The 18,511-nt window shown below is 44.3% G+C and overlaps 1 protein-coding gene across 1 annotated transcript; it reads left to right on the forward strand.

The window, feature by feature from the left end:
- The first annotated feature begins 262 nt into the window (after window positions 1-262).
- On the forward strand, window positions 263-18,507 carry LOC142008316 (protein lifeguard 1-like). The gene is made up of 9 exons (XM_074985497.1): window positions 263-440; window positions 3,813-3,891; window positions 9,310-9,363; window positions 10,630-10,720; window positions 13,153-13,190; window positions 13,278-13,365; window positions 14,015-14,188; window positions 16,098-16,145; window positions 16,967-18,507. Exons 1-9 carry the CDS (start codon window positions 263-265, stop codon window positions 17,147-17,149), a joined length of 933 nt encoding a protein of 310 aa, XP_074841598.1. The 3' UTR covers window positions 17,150-18,507.
- The last annotated feature ends 4 nt before the right edge of the window (window positions 18,508-18,511 follow it).

An 18,511-nucleotide genomic window follows, 5' to 3' on the forward strand; every position in this document is an offset into this window, starting at 1 on the left:
CATTAATGGTTTATTTTACATGCATGTGTTTTTACAGTTACATAAAGTTATGTATTTTTCACATTAAACAATTACTGGTGAATTCGTAGTTGAGTTTGAATGAACTCTATTGCATTATGGAGATCTTGTTTCAAAGCAAGAAGTTGTGTGGCCAGGCACTAAGGTGTTTTTAAACATTCTTGTTATGAGGATAATGGCTACTAATACGCTTTTCCCAGCACTCTTCTAGGTGCAGAAAGTACACAACAGCAGGAATAACAATATGGAGGTAGAGCTCAATCATCGCTTGTTGGGAAGCAGTCAAAAAATTGAAATGACAACCACAGTTTCCCCACACAACAAAAAAAGGTCTCCCAACAAGGAGTCCCAGAAGAGCAGTTCTGTGCTAAACCAGGACAGTAAAAAATATGAGTGGCAATGTCCTAACTGTTCTCAGAAAGGTAAGTGGGGAAATTCCGGAAGTGGCTGTCACTGTTCTGGCTGAACCCTTACTGACTGAAATGATATTTTGCTTTTATTCTTAACTGACTCATAAGGTTTGGGGTTCATACAGAGGAAACAAAGACCCAAATTCTGCTCACATTGCTGAAATTCTGATTCCATTGCTTACACTGAGCAGAATTTCATTCCATGTATGGTCTCAGTGAAATCACTGGGTGACCATCGAGTTAAGATGACCATCTATCCTGACTAGAGGTGCCACAATCTGTCTCATTGAGCTCCCAAGCAAAAGTTCATTGGCTTCAATGGAAACAAGATCATACATTTTTCTTTCTTGCTTGCTTTTCTTTTTTAATTTCTTGTTGGGAAACTAATTGCTGATAAGGAGGTTTAGAACTTTGCCACTAAGTGTTACCATCAGTCAGCTCTCATAACGATGTTTAGTTGAGTGGAAGCTGAACGTCAATTTTCATGGCTTAATTTTGTGACCATTTCAAATGTCACTGGTATGGCAATTTAGTAGCCCCACTGCAATCACAAATGGACATTGAGTTTTGCATTTGTTTATGCAGAAATTGTACTAATAATGTAACCATACAGTTTTGTGTAATCAGTGGATGTTTTAAATCCACATTCCTCTCCTGCGTACATTGGCATGATTTTTTTTGTCCCAATTTCCTCTATATTTTACCATCTTTTTAGATGCCTAGAAAATAAAAATGGAGTTTCCCTCTGCAGTTAGTCCAGGGAAATAATTTGTGAATGGGTTTGCCCCCAATCCACACAGACACCATTATTCAGCTCCCTCCCTTTCTAAAATCCAGGTGTCAAAGTTGGCATAAAAACAATGAAATCAATCTTCCTGCAAACCACTGAGGTGACAAGGAAACTCTACATAAACTGTTAGAAATCCCTTCCTACCCACTGGCTCTTTGATTTTGGTTTAATCAGATTTCTTCCTGTGGGTTTGATACTGCTCTTTGGTAGGTATAAGCACACCATCCCAAGGTGAACTGATGTTGATTTTTAATGGCCAGAAGCAGCCACTGCATGAATGAGCTGCTACACTAGAAAAGTGCTCAGCAACCTCATGGCAAACTTCAGCACTTGTAATTTCACAGTTCACCCAATAACTATAACCCAATCACGCCCCTGCCTCCCCCAGAGCCAGGCACACCCCCCCACTCCCTCCACTCTAACTCAGTACCCTCCCTCTTCTCCAGAACCAGGCACCCCCCAGCTCCCCACTATAATCTAATCTCCAACCCCTACCTCAGAGCCAGGCCCCCTCCCTGCTCTATCTTGATGTTGACAACTCATGAGAGCTGCTGCCACTGTTGAAGAACCGCCGCCACCACACACCTCTCCCACTAAGCACTGGGGCACATGCACAGAGTGGCAGACGATACTTCTGGCATGCGGCTCGGGGGCACTCTTAGTACCACTTTACGGCACACTGGTTGCCACAGTCCTTTGCCATACTATGTCAGACACGTGTGTTTGCTCTGCCCATGCTCAAAGGGCTCCTAAAGAGAAATTATTCAGTCAAAAATGGCAGGCTTCATGATCCCTAACAGTTATTTGCATATTCTTGTCAGAAACTCGGCTGTTAGGAGAGTTCCATCTGTGCAGTGTGGACCTTCTGTCAGGCAGGTTTTGCCTCTGGCACCAAACTATATTTCAGTGCCCTTTGCGGGAGAAAAGAAGAAGCAAATCTAATCATATATTCTTATTTAGGCCTTGTTAATCATGGGCCAATCTTATCTGAATCCGTTCTGTTAAACAGGGATGATGTCCTCCCAGTATTTCTCCATTGTTTGAATTGGAAATATACATAGATTCCATTCGTAATTACCTTAGATCAGAGGTAGCATTATGAGCCCTGGGGGCCGGATCCAGCCCACCATGTACTTGTCTCCGGTCCTCCCAGCTGATTAGCAGAGCATGCATAGGACAGCCAGCAGCCTGTGTGCAGTGGCCCTTCCCCCACCTTATTCTGTCTGCAGCCCAGCTGCTCCTAGGATTCTCCTGCTAGCTGTGCAGAGCGGCAGGGTGTGGAAGGGAGAAGGTTAGTGCTAAAGGTAAGGTGATTCCCTGCCCTGTACCTAGGGTGACCATCCATCCTGTTTTGGCCGGGACAGCCCCATATTTTGGGCACCAGGAAGGCATCCCGATTCATTTGAACAACAGGGCTAATTGCCCCACATTTGGCCCCCGGCTGGTTGACCTTTTCTCTCACCAGCACACAAGTGCAGCTGCCCAGAGGTCACATGGAGAGCACATACTCACATGCTCTCTGGCCACACCAAGAGGGAACCAGCAGGGGACCCTGCAATGTTAAGGGTAGGTTGGGGCACTGGGGGTGGCTGCTGTCCAGTTCCCAGCTCCCTGTGGCTTGGGGGAGCGGGCAGCCACACTGGCGTGGCTGCTCCCAGGTTGTGTCTCCCCAGGCCTCGGGGAGCTGGAGGAACACCGGCACACCTGCTGCCTCCTTCCTGGCTCCCCAAGCTGCGGGGAAGCCAGGTGCTAGACCAGTATGGCTGCTGCCCAGTCCTGGCTCCCTAACATGTGGGGAAGCCAGGAGCACACTGGCACCACTGCCACCCCCTTCCCAGCACCCCGAGGTGTGGGGCAGCCCAGGAGGTCTCCGGGGTCAGCAGTCCTTGGCAGCTGCAGCCAGGAAGACAACCCCTCTCCCTGTCCCGTATTTGGGATAAGGAGGCATGGTCACCTATACTCCATCTCTGTAGAGCAGGGACTGAGGAGAGGGAAACTCACAGCAGAGCTACTCCAGTCTGAGGCATGGTTGGTAAGTGACACAGGAGCACAGAGAAGGAGAGTGGGACACAGTAGAACAGGACCAATTTCTGTTAAAGAGACAGAGGGCGGTTTCTTTCAGAAACTTACCCAGCAGCAGCCAGTACACACACTCTATGTCACTATCACACATACCCAGTCTGCGCCCCACACACACATGGTCGCTGTCACATATACACTGGAGCACACACTCAATCTGTATCACAAAGTCTGTTCCTCTCACATAAAGTGTTTCTCTTTCAGACTCACACGCTTTATTTCTCTCTGTAATTCACTCAGCATCAGCCCCTGGGTTGTTTATTCCATGATTATCTACTGCATGATATAAATTGAATACTGGGGCTTCATTGAGCCAATATCATTCAGTTCTTAAAAGGCAACAAGAAGTCCTGTGGCATCTTATAGACTAACAGAAATTTTGGAGCATAAGCTTTCGTGGGCAAAGACCCGCTTCATCAGGTGGGGCATGACATTTTCAGTAAAGTTTTGCTCATAGATGTCTTAACTGTAAATGATTTTTTTCTGAAGCAACACTTTCTGCACTTTTACTTCAGCTTTCCTCTCAAAAGTGGACCACTTTACAACACTACTCCTCACCATAACTGGTGCTATAATCTCTGGATCAATTTACTGGTAAGTTCTCAGTGTTCTGATTTATTGTAAACTATACTCTTAGTAGCATCAGTTCAGACTAATAGGCCACATCTATATGAGCGGCTTTTCATGGCAAAACTGGGCTTTTGCTGGAAAAAAGCATGCAGTCTCTACACAACAAATGCACTTTGTCAACAGTTAGTCGACAAAGCTCAACACATCCAACAGCAGGTTTATACTTCCCCCCCATTCAGATATAATGCCTCTCTCAACAGTGTTCTGTCAACAAAACAGCCATGTAGACACTCCAGGCCCTTTTGTCAACAGACAGGGCTTCTGGTTCACTGGGCAGCCCTGTTTTGCAGAGCTTTCGTTCAGCCATTCTGTTGAGAGAGGGCCAAGCACTCTGTCCACAGCGCAGATTGCACTTTCGATAGGCTTTTGTGTGTAGATGTGACCTGTCCACGGAACTTTTGCCAGGAAACCCCTTCTGACAGGGATGTGTGTTGACAGAGGCTTCTCATGTAGACGTGGCCATACTGTCCAAAGGCTAGATGGTACCTATCTCTTACATGGCCTTGTGGGAAAACAGGAGGGGATGAAGACTCACCCCTTGCACTGCTGTGTCAGGGCTCTTCACAATTGTGCTCAGCGGCCTTTAGAGGATTCCCGCTGTGTGCAAGTATCCAGATGGTGGGAAGTAGGACAGCCATGGCTCTGCCTCCCTATGTACTGGTCAGTTGAGCTAGTTAGATGCACTGTTCTGTTGCACACCATAAAGTGGTGTCACAAAATACTCCTCCATCTCCCAACAGTGCAACAAAGGTGTTCCAGCAGGAAAGCAGGGGTATCTCATAGCAGAATTTCCATGGAACTTAGTAGAAGGATTTGCATCACAGGTTCAGTTTCTCCTCAGCAACAAGGGTGGAGAACAAGTCATCAGTTATTGCAGTCAGTACCAGACGTCCCATATTTTGCTTCTTGCCTGAAGAGAGAGGTTGCCTGAAGTGCAGGCTGGTAGCCCTGATGGAAGAAAGGATTTGTGATCTCTTGCAAGCACTGAGGCTGTGGAGACTTTTCTCTATATCCAAATTCATTCAATGTCCAACAGCTCCTGCAGGAGGAAGCAACACAGCCAAGTGAAAAGGAGAGACAAGGACAAAGGAGACTGGAAATTTGTTCTCACTTCCTAGTCTAGGCAAAGCTAAAGGATATTTTCACATCTGAAAATCTTGAATTGCTTGAATTACCTAGTATTGAAGAAGACATCTGGAGAGAACTACCTGCAAGGACCTATTGACAGAAAGATAGCAAAGGAAATAACTGAAAACTGCTGCTTAACTCAAACCAAATGAACCTCAGACAAGTCCAAGAGAGCATACGCCAATGGTTAAAGAAGAATGTAATCCTCCACTGGGTTTGTGTGCTAAGCTGATTGGACAGAACATTGTGCAAGAAGCAAAAGGACAGCAGGATAATTTTTTGCTTCCAGGAGCAAAGATGAAGGATGTCATAAAATTTTACCAAACCCATAACAAGTGTGAACTCCTGGAGCACTATGACAATCTTACCATGGAATCACAGACAGTCCTGTGGAGCACTACAGTACATTTTGCCACCCAGGAAAGCTGGGCTCTCTGATAAATGTTCAAGTTGCTTCCAGTCCCAAGAGACAAGTCACTTACCACAAGTCAATTTGTGCTCAGATCTCACAACAAAGACAATGTTTGTAGCCGCCCCTATAGGGAGCTAATTAAAGACTCATTAACCAGGAAAAGGAAATGATAGAGTTACACTAGAACCTCAAAGATGCAAACACCAGATTTACCAACTGGCCAGTCAACCACACACCTCATTTGGAACCGGAAGTGTGGAATCAGGCAGCAACAGAGAAAAAAAAAGGCATCTATAGTACAGTATTATGTTAAAAGTAAACTTCTAAAAAGGGGAGGGGGATGTATTTTTCTTCTGCATAGTGAAATTTGAAAGCTGCAGCAAGTCAATGGTCAGTTGCAAACGTTTGGAAGAACAATCATAACTTTTTGTTTCAAGTTTCGAGGATTTCAGAGTCACAAATAACTTCCATTCCCAAAGGGGTTGTTGGAGATTCTGTATTTCCAGGTTAAAGCAGGCAACATATAACCCCATGTGAGGTGCACAGTCTATAGTTCCAAATGTGACAGAGATGTAGTAACCTGTCAGCACTGGCTAGCCCAGGTTGAACCTGGGGAGCTCTGCTTTTGTTACCTAGGGCCAGCCCTGTCGGAGTCCAAACAGCAAAGAGGTGAAACGTTCTTATGTCACCTATCTCTATTTCCGTCTTCCAGAATTCTTGAAGCAGAATGCTTGAAGCAGAGGGCTGGACTAGAAGACCTCCTGAGGTTCCTTCCAGCTCTATGATTCTGTGATTCTGTGAATTCAAGTTGACGGGACAAGCTTCCTTTCTTGTAGCACCTTCACCATTGTCAGGGGGCCATTAGCTCAAACTTTGTATCATAATGCTTCAGAATAACCCCCTTACTTTTGGTAGGCCTCTTTGATGGACAGGAGAAGCCCTCCTCCTGCCTGAGTTCAGAGCAGGCATTTTTGTAGTTATAAAGAAAACATATGTGTTACCTTATAACATGGGATACAGACATTTCATGTGAGATTAGTTTATTCAGCAACTTACAAGCATTTTATAGAGTTAAAACACATCATTAAAAGTCTAACACCTTTCTTGAACAATGCTAACAAACAGGTAAGCTGGTCTGGTTTTAACCTATGAATGTGTCAGTGATCAGCCGACAAGTTGGCCAGACCTGGCACTTGGTCTACCAGCATCACAGACACCATTACCGTTAGAGTCATGGACAATGCAGAATCACCAGACCTCAGGTACTTAGGAATTAATATTCTAACTAGTCAAACTACAGGTGCTGTAGTAGTTTCTCACCAGAGAACAAAATAAACTGCACTTTAGGCATCTCTCTATAACGTGTAGGAAGAAAACCTGTTATCATGGGTGACTTCAATTTGGGGAGATGTTTGCCAAACATCTAACAAACCAGTAACAAGCCTTTCTTAGAGCATCTAACAATAGATGATAATTTCTTCTGATGCACTATGGACTAGATGTATTCTGGAAAGGTTTCCCCATCTTCCTACTCCCCACCTCGATCTGATGCATTGGAGCCTGGCCACAGGTGGAGATGGGGTGGATTGGGGTACTCTGAGGTGGTACAGAGAATCCTCTGGCTAGAGTCCTGATAGGGACATATGAACTGCTAGATTTGGGGTCAGGAAGGAATTTTCCCTAAGTGATATTGGCTGGGAGTTTGGGAAGTATTTGCCTGCCTCTGCAGCCTGGGGTGTGGTTTGACTGCTGCAATCATCTGGCCATGGCATACCTCAGGTGATCAGTTCCCTTTCATTGCAGGGGCATCAGGCGTTTGTGGCATGTTAGTCTCTCCCGCTCTCTCTCCCTGTGGCACAGAGTTCTTAGGGCTGATATACTTCAGTCTCATTGGTCTTTGGACTTGATACAGGGGTATCTGAGTGAGATGTATTGGTCTGTGATATTCACATCTGTCTACAACAGGGTCTGCAAACAAAATAGCAAGTAAAGCCATTTTTTCCAAATTCAGTTACCAAGTCAATACTTAGAGACCTGTTGTGCATGTGAATAGGAGACGATCCTTAATAAACAACTTCAAACCATACTTTTTGTCACCCCTATTTTAAGCACAGTGCACACACAATGATCTGTACCAGTTAGAAAGTGGTTACCCCCATCTCCAGTCCTTATCCTCTTCAGCCCCACCAAATCCTCCCCCTACCCCAGGTTTTACCCTTATAAGACCTAAATTATACCCCCATCCCCACGATTTACCTGCGTGAGATGACCACCTTGCCCACTGCTCCCCCCTGCCACCTGGGGGTTTATTTTAAGGGCTGTTGGAAGGGACGTGACTGGCTTCAGCTGGGAGAAGCTGACAGCCCGGGGTGTGGGGCAGACACCCTGCAACGCCCCGAGGCAGGAGGGAGTCACTGTGCCAGGTGTGCACCCTGGGCTTGACACAACTGCAGCAAGCCGTTCATTTTAGCCCCGCTTATGCTGGATTGAGCATGGTGGGAGGCTCAAGCAGCCCTTCACATTGGACAGTAGCTCCCGTGTGACTGGGAGGCAGAGCCCTCTAACCCTGCCTCTGCTGGTTGGCAGCTACCCAGCCTCCTCCTCCTCTTCCCCAGAATGGCTCCGGCAGGGCAGGCTCGGCCACCGCTCCCCCCCCAGCTCTTCTTCCCCCATGTGCAGTGCTCAGGTGGCTGCCAGCTTCCTCTTCTGAGGCTCCCTGCCACCACTGATTCCAATTGTGGCTCCAGAGGCCGCCTCCGCTTAAACAAAAAAAATCTAAAGCCTGTTTTAATAGTGGGCTTTGTTTAAGTGGCAGCAGGCTCTGGAGCAGCAAGTGGAGTCAGCAGCAGCAGCACTCGGAGCCGCAAGTGGCTCCTTAAAGAGCTGTATTCTGCTCCAGAGCTGCAGGTTGCCGACCCTTGGTCTACAACATCTGTTGATCTCTTCTGGTCTTAAACTCAATGAAATCCTCTGAAAATAATCATTTGCCTTTGAGGCACATTAGCTGAGAGTGAGACTATATTTGTGGCCTGAAAGTGAATCGAGAAGGCTAATGAGTTAGCAGTTAGGGAAAGCTGAGCCTGGAGGGCAGATGAATGTTGAGGCAAAGTGCACTGAGAAGGAGCACATGAGAGCCCTGTGCACCCACACAGACCAGAGCCCACTTGCCTTGAACAGACTGCTTGATACACAGCCTGATTTTGTACGATTGGCTTAGTGTTTCTGTCTTGCTAATACTTCATTTAGTTGCTGCTTAGAGCAGCTACTGCTGCACACACAAAACAGTGAAGCCACTGAGAAACTGATTTTTGCTTTGAAAGATTTTCATGGCATGGAAACTAAATATATTTGCTACCAGAACTGTCATAAAAGCAGAGAATGGTTCTCTTTCTCTCCCTCCCTCATTTATGTTGTTATTTCATCATAAATCAGGACTGAGTATGTTATACTTTGAGATTAAAGGCAAATCATGAGCCTTTGCCCAAAGACAGGATATTTCCAGTCGGTTGGGAACGCTGCATCCCTTTGCACAAATTCACACATCTGTTTAGGTCGATAGATTCTTTCAGTGTCAGACCCACGGGTCACACCTCAGCCCACCCTTGATTTGCTTCTTCTGCACAGCCACAGCATGCAGGTTTCTGTTGTGTAGGGAGCACCATGTCCCCTGGTCTAGGCCTTCCCTAACGTGCGCTACTACAGGGAAGGATCACAGCAGTTCTATTGTAACTACACATTTAGATCAATGGAGGTGCACAAATATAACTGAAGGTAGAAGTTGACCCAGTGAAGATTGCAAAGCCATATGTGATTTTTGTGGCAACCCTTTTGTCTTTTACTAGGAACGTGTTTCAAGAATCTCTGCAGAAGAATGTATTGTTTTGGCTTCAATTTCTGTAAGTAACCTGAAATCACAACACTGAACCACTGTGTTTCATTAAACATCACAATCTGTGAGATTATTTACAGTACAAGCAGGTGTCCTTTATTAGGCTGGGTGTGACAAACGGAATTAAGCCCTTTCACCACTCTGGTCTCTTTTCTCTGTTCACCATCTTCTTCCCACCCCATCCTTTATGGAAGGCTCACTCCTAGGATTGCTGTGTGAGCCTAGTGAATAGCACTGTATGGCAGTAAGCTCTGTATGCCATAGCGAACACATTTACATTTTTGATGGCATTATTTCATTTAATGACAATTGTTCATTGCTCTTCAGCCAACGTTAGGAGTGGGGCCATATATACTAGCCTGACAGACCAGCAGACTAGATGCTAATATTTTAGATTTCCTGCTAATTCCACATTTGCTATGCGGGAATGTGCAGAAAAGTCAGATTCTTTAGAGCTGGATGCTTAATGCCTTGTCATGAAATACCACATGTACAGCTGCTCGTGAGCCAGCAAATTCAATGGGACAGACCTGAGCTTGTGCTACTTTGCCTTACCGCTGCCTAGGCAAATACACTCAACCACGGTAGGGAGTCTGTCAATAGCTGGCATGTAGGCACATGTGCCATGTAGCAACAAATTGACAGACTCACCCACCACACTGGAACCCAAAAGGGGAGCAGATGTTAAAAGAGAAGTGTGAGAGGGAGCAGAGAAAAGGGCAAGACAAATGACACAGTTCATCTGAGTTAAACCTGTCTCTTGGGTACCTACTGTTGTTGATGATCAAGACATGCTTAGGCATAAATGAAAGACACTGTTTGGAAAACTCGGATCCAGAAACATTTTGGGAGGGTCTGTATCTTTGCATAAATCTGTAGTTTGGCATCTCAACGCGAGCAAATCAGATACAGACTGTGCAAGTCATCTGAAGTACTTAAAAACATATGATGCTATTCTAAGAGCAGGTAAATCCTGATGATCCATCCAATTCAGGGATCATAGCAAAAAATCAAAAGTTCAGAAAAACTAGATTCTGCGTGGAGGGTTTTTACCATATTTCACTTGATGTGGCTTTGGACAATTAAAGACCCTGGAGCGATTAAAAAAAAAACCTACAAATAACTGAACTTTGTATAGAAAGATGATTCAGGTGTAAAATTTTTATGCTATATTTTAAATGATGGAAATATTAACAATAGTCATCAGCTACATTTAGATGATCTATAAATAAGATGATCTATAAATAAGTGGACACCTTTTACTTGTTTTTAGTCCAGCAACTTTACTTCTGCCGTCTTTAATTGCCTGCTGTGAGAACTACTGCCAAAAAGTCCCACTGAACTTACTTTTATCATTGATGCTTGTAAGTATATTGTTCAAGTCTATGTGTTTACCCCATGAGCTGCTGGTGATATGGCTGTTGGTGGAGACTAGCCTCCAGCCCCTCCCTCCCCTTGAGCCCACCTCTCCCTCTCCCCTCTGCTTCAGTCTCACATCTCCCTGCAGGAGCCTAACACCCCTATCTGAGGCTCAGTGCTGGGTGGCCAGGTTGCCAGGCCCCAGTCCCAGTTCTCTGAGCAGCCAGGCAGTGCAGTGCAGGTGCAGTGCTCTCAGCCCTGGCGTACTGGGAAGATGCATGGCAGACTGCAGGATCCCAAGGCCTTGTGTGCCAGGCAGCCAGCCCCACAGTGCCAGGGGGCCCAGCTGCAGTGCCCCCAGACCCAGTGTACAAAGTTGCTGGGCAGCACAGTCTGAATGCTGTGCAGGCAACACAGCCCCCGCACCAACTGCACCAGTCCCTGCTGGCAGGCAGGCTGGCCCCCCCCGGGCCAACGCAGAGCACTGGAAGGAAATGACAGGAGGGGGCTGGCCTGGGGAGGGGCCACACCAAGCTGTCTGGGGAGGCACAGCACCTCCTGTTTCTGATACCCACCGACCATGGTTTCCCTTGTCATTTTCCTGTACAGTAAACACTTTCATATCCGGCAGCCCCAGGACCAGGAAGTTGCTGGATAATAGAGAGGTATACCTAGCAGTACATAACACTAAAGAAAAACAAGATTAGATATTAAGCAACAAATAAAAATGTATGCAGAGTACTTATTTACCAACAACAGTAGTATTGTACACTGCAAACTTATACTCTATTTGCTGTATTTATTTGTATTTATTTTCACTATACTGTACTTATAGAAAAAGTCATTAAAATTTACTTATGCTTAAAATGCCAGTGATTTGAGAGTTCCAGATAATAGAATGCTGGGAATGAAAAAGTTTACTAAAATATGTTTTAAGGAACTCACCAGGTCTTCTTCAGGTGCACTAATAGGTAAATGTGAAAACTTCTCTAAATCCAAACAATGACTGCTACTATCCTGTAACCTAACAGTACCATCTAGTCTTCAGGATGAAAATTGCTGAATAACATGGAATTCCGTTAAATATAAAAGGGACACATTGTGTCCGTGGAGGGGGTGAAACTCTAAGGTTGGAGGAGAGTCTGTATAATATAATAATAATAATAATCACAATAATAATAATAATAATCAATCATCATCATCATCTTGGCTCCTATCTAGACTTCTGATCCCTCTTTTCAAAGGAAAGTCTGATTTGCTCCCCCACCCCTTGCAGGCTCACTACCTATTTTGTAGTACATACATGATGGAATTAAAAACCATCTGTTGTCTGGCACCAGGGGAAGCTGAAGGGAACACAGGATGAAAACTGTGATGGTGGTCGGAGCAGTCAACTGTATCTCCCCAAGTTTTTGTCTCTGTAGCAAGGGTCAGCAACATTTCCAATCTTGAATGCTAAAATTTGACTTTTTGATCTCTGTGTACTGTCCGACTGCTAGTGATACGTTTTAAAGTCACTAATAGTCCTACTTACAACAGCTTGGTTAATAAATAAAGATGCAGAGCTTTGCCTGCTAGGTGGTAGTTGGTAGAAGTAGCTGGTCTTTTGTGAATCCACAGCTGGCATGGCTTGGAGCAAGTTCCCAGCTGCATGGGAGAGGGATGGAGCTGAGCTCCTGTCTTACATGCGGATGAAAAATCTGTTCACGTGCCAGTCTCGGCACCTGTGCCCGGGGTTGCTGACCCCTGCGCTAGAGCATTGCTGCTTTTGCTGTGTCCTTTTAGGAGGTCACAAACACCTAAAGATTCCAGTTTCCAACTTGTAGCTATTTTCACTGAAATATGTAGGTTAACCAAGATTCCAAACGGATAATGGGACACCCTATGGGAATGACCCTCAGCCTGAGGGTCCTCTGCCCCTCCCACACTTGGGGCCAGCCCCCCTGAGTTGTGCTGGTGTTGCTTGTCACCCTTCCGCACACACTTTCCTTTGCACTCCGCAGCTGCCACACCCCATTTTTTGGCAAAACTGATGATCAGTTGGAAAAAGTAAAGTGTAAATAACAAGGATGACCAAAACGGGACTTAAAAAGTGGCGGTCCCAGCCAATATGAGCTATATGGTCACCCTACAAATGTGCATGTCAGAAAAAAAGCCAGCAGATTTACTAGGTACTGGAGTATGCTGCAAGCATGAAGAGCGGTCACGTTCAAATGGTTTCATATGTGAAGTAATAATGCTTTATTTAGATACAATGACTAAGGAACTGATTTCCTTAGAGATCTTCTCTATACAGTAGTTTTTACGTCTTCAGCCTGACCATTTTCTTTTTTAGTATTTCATCCCAACAATATAATGAACTCTAGTAAAAATATACATCATTTTACTAAGTGACATTCTTTTGCCTCACTAAGAAAGCTCTCTTGGATTTTTTTAGGCCATTGCTGGAGGCCTGCTCCTTGGAGTGGTTTCATCGTAAGTTTTTAAGAACGTTCTTTAATTATAGTTGATGCAGCCGAGTGTGTTACATTAAACTAATATGTTGTATGCTTGGATTTTTAGCTTTTTTGCCCCCATGACAGTAATGGGGGCTGGAGGAATAACAATATTTGTGACTGTGATGGTGTCTTACATTGCTCAGAAGTTAAAAGTAAGTATCAGCTAATGAAATATTTGGCGAAAGTGCACTTTGAGATGTCAGTGTTAGCATGAATTTTCTAATAAAATTATGTCTACTTAAACATTTTTGTCATATGGAGTTCTGGTGAGCTATTTTTTTATTCAGGAGATTACCTCCAATTTTGGTTTTGATGCTAAGGAAACTCATATTTAAAAATAAAATAAAACAAAAGAAAAATGCATTTGACTGACCTAAAACCTGTGGGCCTCATTATCCTATTTTCTCCTCCCACAAAGTACACATCTATCTACCCACCCATTTTGCTGCTCTAAGCTCAGCAACCAGTGACTGATTACAAACCCCAACTAACCTGGGGATACAATGCATTTATCTCAAAGTGGTTTGCGGGTGAAAATTCTATCACCCACATGAGCTGGTAGTAGAAGCTCTAACAGGTGCTAGTGAGTGCTATTGTTTATGCGTGAACAGATGGAGGCCAGATTACGGGCCTATTAAAAATCAAGACCTGTAGTGCATAGTAATCAATAAAACGTGTTTCAAGGATTTGTTTAGGTTATGCTAAGCCCAGGAAATAGAGCAATTTAAACCAGTTTTGGTAAATTCAGGGTTTCACCATCACTGCTGTATAACATTGATTCAAGCTTACTAACCACTATCCCTGGAAAACATAGCAGTATTTGCAATCACAGATGAGTTGGTTAATAGAAATTTAAGATGGTCTTATTGTATTTTTTGTTCTCAGTGGGACATCACTTCTGCATCTGTGCCTTCCTGGATTGTGATCCCAGTGTTGGCCATCTTTGGAATTCTCTGTATCTTTAATGACTCACCTGTAAGTTATTTATTATTTCTTATGAAAGGACACAGTGCCTGTCCAGCCTAGCCATGGCTGCACCATACCATACTTATGAAAACAATGGGTATGTCTACACAGCAGCTGGAGATGTATGTCCCAGATCGAGTAGCTATACATGTACTAGCTCTGCTCTCACCAGAACCTAATAGTAGTAGCATGGCTACAGCAGCTCAGGCAAACAAGTCAAGCTAGGCACATACATGGGCAACAAATGGAGCATATCTTGCATGGAATGGTACCAGTAGCCCCATCTCTGACTACTTGAAAGTACATCCAAATCCCCCATGCAGAAAGGAATGATGAACTATGGACTTCAGAAAGCAGTGCAATTGTGTGACACATATTGTACTCCTCTGAATTGTTTTGTTTAATCATCTGATCAGGAGATGTCTTCTACATGATCTTGATGTTTGGCTCCTCTTTGAGTAGCAAAACTAAATGTTTTAACAGTTATCTATAGTTCCTTATGGATTTGCCAGCCAAGAAGGTTCTGCCTGTTCAGTGCAGAATCCCAAAATGGAAAACGCTAGGGGACAGAGTCTCTCTTGTGTTCTCCAACTTTTTTATACCCAAGATTGCTTTTTAAAATCAGGGCAACTCAGGATCTACTCTGTCACTTCCCAAAGCCCTGCCAGCTCTATTCCCCACCTTTCTGCATCATTTCCTTTCCTATTTTCACTATGGGCTTTGGAACTAGGAAGGGGTGAGATATGCACACTCTGGGATGGAATTTGGGTATGGGAGGGGACTCCAGGCTGGGGCAGTGTTGGGGTGCAAGTGAGGGTGTGGGGTGCTGGCTGTAGGCAGGGCATTGGGGTGGGAGAGGGTGCTAGGTACAGGCTCTGAACAGGAGTAGGGGGCTCCCAGCCAGAAGCAGAGCACAGCTCAAACCTGCCATTGCTTTATGTGGATCACGGAAGCAGCCAGCTGCAGGCTTTTGTATGCGCTCCTCTTGGGGGACATACCAGCTTTTCTTCGACTGCTGCCCCCTGCCCTCGCAGTGTCCTTAGGGCTCCCATTGACCAGGAGGTGGCCAATGGGAACTGCTGACACAGGTAGCTTGCAGAGACATGCTGTTTCTCTTCCCCCAAATTGGAACACAGAGGCTGTGTCTACACTAGCCCCCTTCTTCAAAGGGGGCATGGTAATCAGCCAGATTGGGGAATACTAATGAAGTGCTGTGATGAATATGGAGCACCTCATTAGGCTAATTTTCACTTTGGCAACTTCAAAATTGCAAACTTTGAAGCGCAGGTATGCCATGTAGCCACAGGCACTTCGAAGTACGCACACAACTTCAAAGTGCCCTTACTCCCAGGAGATAGAACAGGAGCCACCAACCCACCAAAATTGAGAGTAAGGGCACTTTGAAGTAGCATGGGTACTTTGAAGTGCCCACAGCTACATGGCATGTCAGTGCTTCGAAGTTTGCAACTTTGACATTGCCGCAGCGAAAATTAGGCTAATGAGGTGCTCCATATTCATCGCAGCACCTCATTACTATTCCCCAATCTGGCTAATTACCATGGCCCCTTCAAAGAAGGTGGCTAATGTAGACACGGCCAGAGATAAGTTTGCAGTGGCTGAGGCTCCAGGGTCAACTAGTTGATCACAATCAATGGTTTGGTGACTCCCGGTCTATCTGTTCCCATCTGAAAGATAGTACAGATAGTACAGATATATTAAATGGATTACTTGCCAGTCATGAATTTAGTATTTGTTTTTAGATCAGCTTCTATTCTGCTATGACTTTTTTTTCCATGCCAAACATGTCCTTTTTAAGGTTGCTATTTAAATGTAGTAAAGGCTGTAATGGTAATTTGTTTCTTTTTGTCATTTTGCAATGATGGCGAACACAAACTTATTTCTCCACCTTTTCTTATAGATGCTACAATTAATTTATGGCTCGCTTGGAACGCTGACCTTTGCAATTGTAAGTAGAATATTTGTTTAGCATTTTCCCTCTCTCATTTTCAAGGAATGTCACTACACAAACTATTTTCTTTTGGTCAAAATTTTCAAACTGAGTGAGTGAATGTGAACTTCCTAATTCCATAATTGTGGAAGGCTTGATATTTCAGAAGTGCTAAGTACTTTCATTGACGACAGTGGCTCTGCAGATGCTGAGCATCTCTCTTAAACCAGGCCACTTTCACTTATGCTTATTTTGGCCACTTTCACTTATACAAAAGTTCTTCCCTAACCATTTTGTATTTTGTTAGTCACATCACTACATGACTTAGACAATGCTTGCTTCAATAACTGTGTAATTGTGCTGTGCAAAAGCAGCCGCAGTCTCACTGGTGGTACCAGGGCTGCCTGAGCCCCCTGGTAGATTGCAATTCCTGCAGCAAGGGGCTTGGGATATGTAAGAGTGTGTTGTTCCCTGTAGTTGGTGTTAACCAGGACTGTGGGGCCAGAGAAGTTTAAAGTACCTGACTTAAGGGGGAGAGGGTCGTTAATAAGTGACAGAGGGACAAGTACATATTTGTAATTTTTCTTAGAAGATTTAGCCAAAAATTTGAGTGACAGCTTACATGATGTACTAGTCATGTTTCTATGACTAGAGTCCCTTTAGGAGAAATAAACCTTTGTAATTGTTGATGCCCAAAAACACCTACGTCCATGCAACAGTTACCATCATAGAATATTGCACGGTATAGTCCCGGATGAGAGCAAGTACTGTATCTAAACCTTGCACAATGTATAAAAGCGTAAGTAAGAAGAGTTTTTTTCCTTCCTTGTTCTTCTAAGCATTTGATGATAACTCGAGTTGAGATCAGAAGAGATTCCCCAAAGCAGCAAGAGCTCATGGATTATGCTATCCCAGCACTGAAGCTCTACACAGACATTGTACACCTTTTCTTCTTTATTATGCTGCTAATGGAGACTGTCAACTTTTTAGAATGGGGTAGTCAACTGCAAGGACAGCAATGAGTTGTAATTTGGGTGGGGGAAATAGGGGTAGTATCCTCCCATATAGCTAGATTAGTATATTAGGTAGTGAGACTGATTTCTAGATTAAACTGTTTTTATCCATATTAGTTCCCTGCTTCTTTGTCCCTGTGGAAAGGGAGCTAAGTTAATATTGTGGAGCTGTCACCCAATGGGAGTATGAAACATACTAGCAGATGGGTTAACATTGATTGGGGGTGTTGCAGGGGAGAAGAAGCAGAATGTCCAAGAAGAGATGGGGATATGAGTAAATGAAAGGGTGTTTTGTGGGAAAATGGGATAATTTATGGAAGGTAATGGGACAGGGGAACCAGGAGCCTTCTTAAGAAAGGATCACTTAGTGGTGGGTAGTTGTATGTGAGTTTTCAAGTCCCAGGGAATCAGAGGCTAAGGAAGTGAGTGTGGTTAAATTCATTTGTGTTGATGGTGGCTAAATCATTAGGATGTCCTTTTGCAGCCAGCCCTAGAAATTCCTATTTGAGTACAGGACTAAGAGAGAAAATATCTCAATGATGATGGGAGAGTTTGAGTGGTATCACAATATAAATAAAAAAGCATGAAGGACCTGCAGTCTCTGAACTGTGCCATATTTTTCTCCCTGATATAAGATGATTCTGAAGTCCTTAAGTAGGGTAAAAACACTGGTATGAATTTACTGAATGTATTTTCTGCTGAATGGAATAAATATTAAAAGTCAGTGCTTTCAGGGCTGAAGACGCTAGTAAAGGCTTTCAAATATTTCTATACAAATTAAGATTTACTGATCCTCAATCGTTCACATTGATGTGTAAATAATTTCTATTTCTTTAGTAACTTGTTTGGCAGTTGAATATTATGATAGTTTAACATAATTAAACTGTTTATCAAAAGTCCATGCTTCCCTTTTCATTGGTATGAATTACCATCAATAAATACATTCTCTGCTGAGTTGTAGTAGGTTAAAACCAAACCAAGTGCCTGATATGGCAAATAATACAAGGATATTACTTACATAATCTGTCAGTGAGGGGCCAGAGCACCAGCAGCCCCATGGTGCTAGAATGCTGGGGCCAGGTTGCCCGCTGCAGTGGTGAGCTGTGACCAGAGAGCTGGGAGGCCAGTGGGGGATAGCCAGGGACCAGGGGGCTTTAACTTCCCTGGTCCAGCAAGATCCTTCATTCAGGACCAAGGTCCCGAGTGTCCTGGACCAGGAAGGTGCAAGCTGTACTTTAGCTATACGTTGCATAGGTAGTGATGACTCTTTAAAATATTGCATGTAATGCTAGTCCGCTTTTGTAAGAAAGACAGTGGCAACATTGGAAGACTACAGCCACAGCCAACTTACACTCCAGATCAGTGGTTCTC

The sequence above is a fragment of the Carettochelys insculpta genome, chromosome 2 (genome assembly GCF_033958435.1).
Source record: "Carettochelys insculpta isolate YL-2023 chromosome 2, ASM3395843v1, whole genome shotgun sequence".
NCBI lineage: Eukaryota > Metazoa > Chordata > Testudines > Carettochelyidae > Carettochelys > Carettochelys insculpta.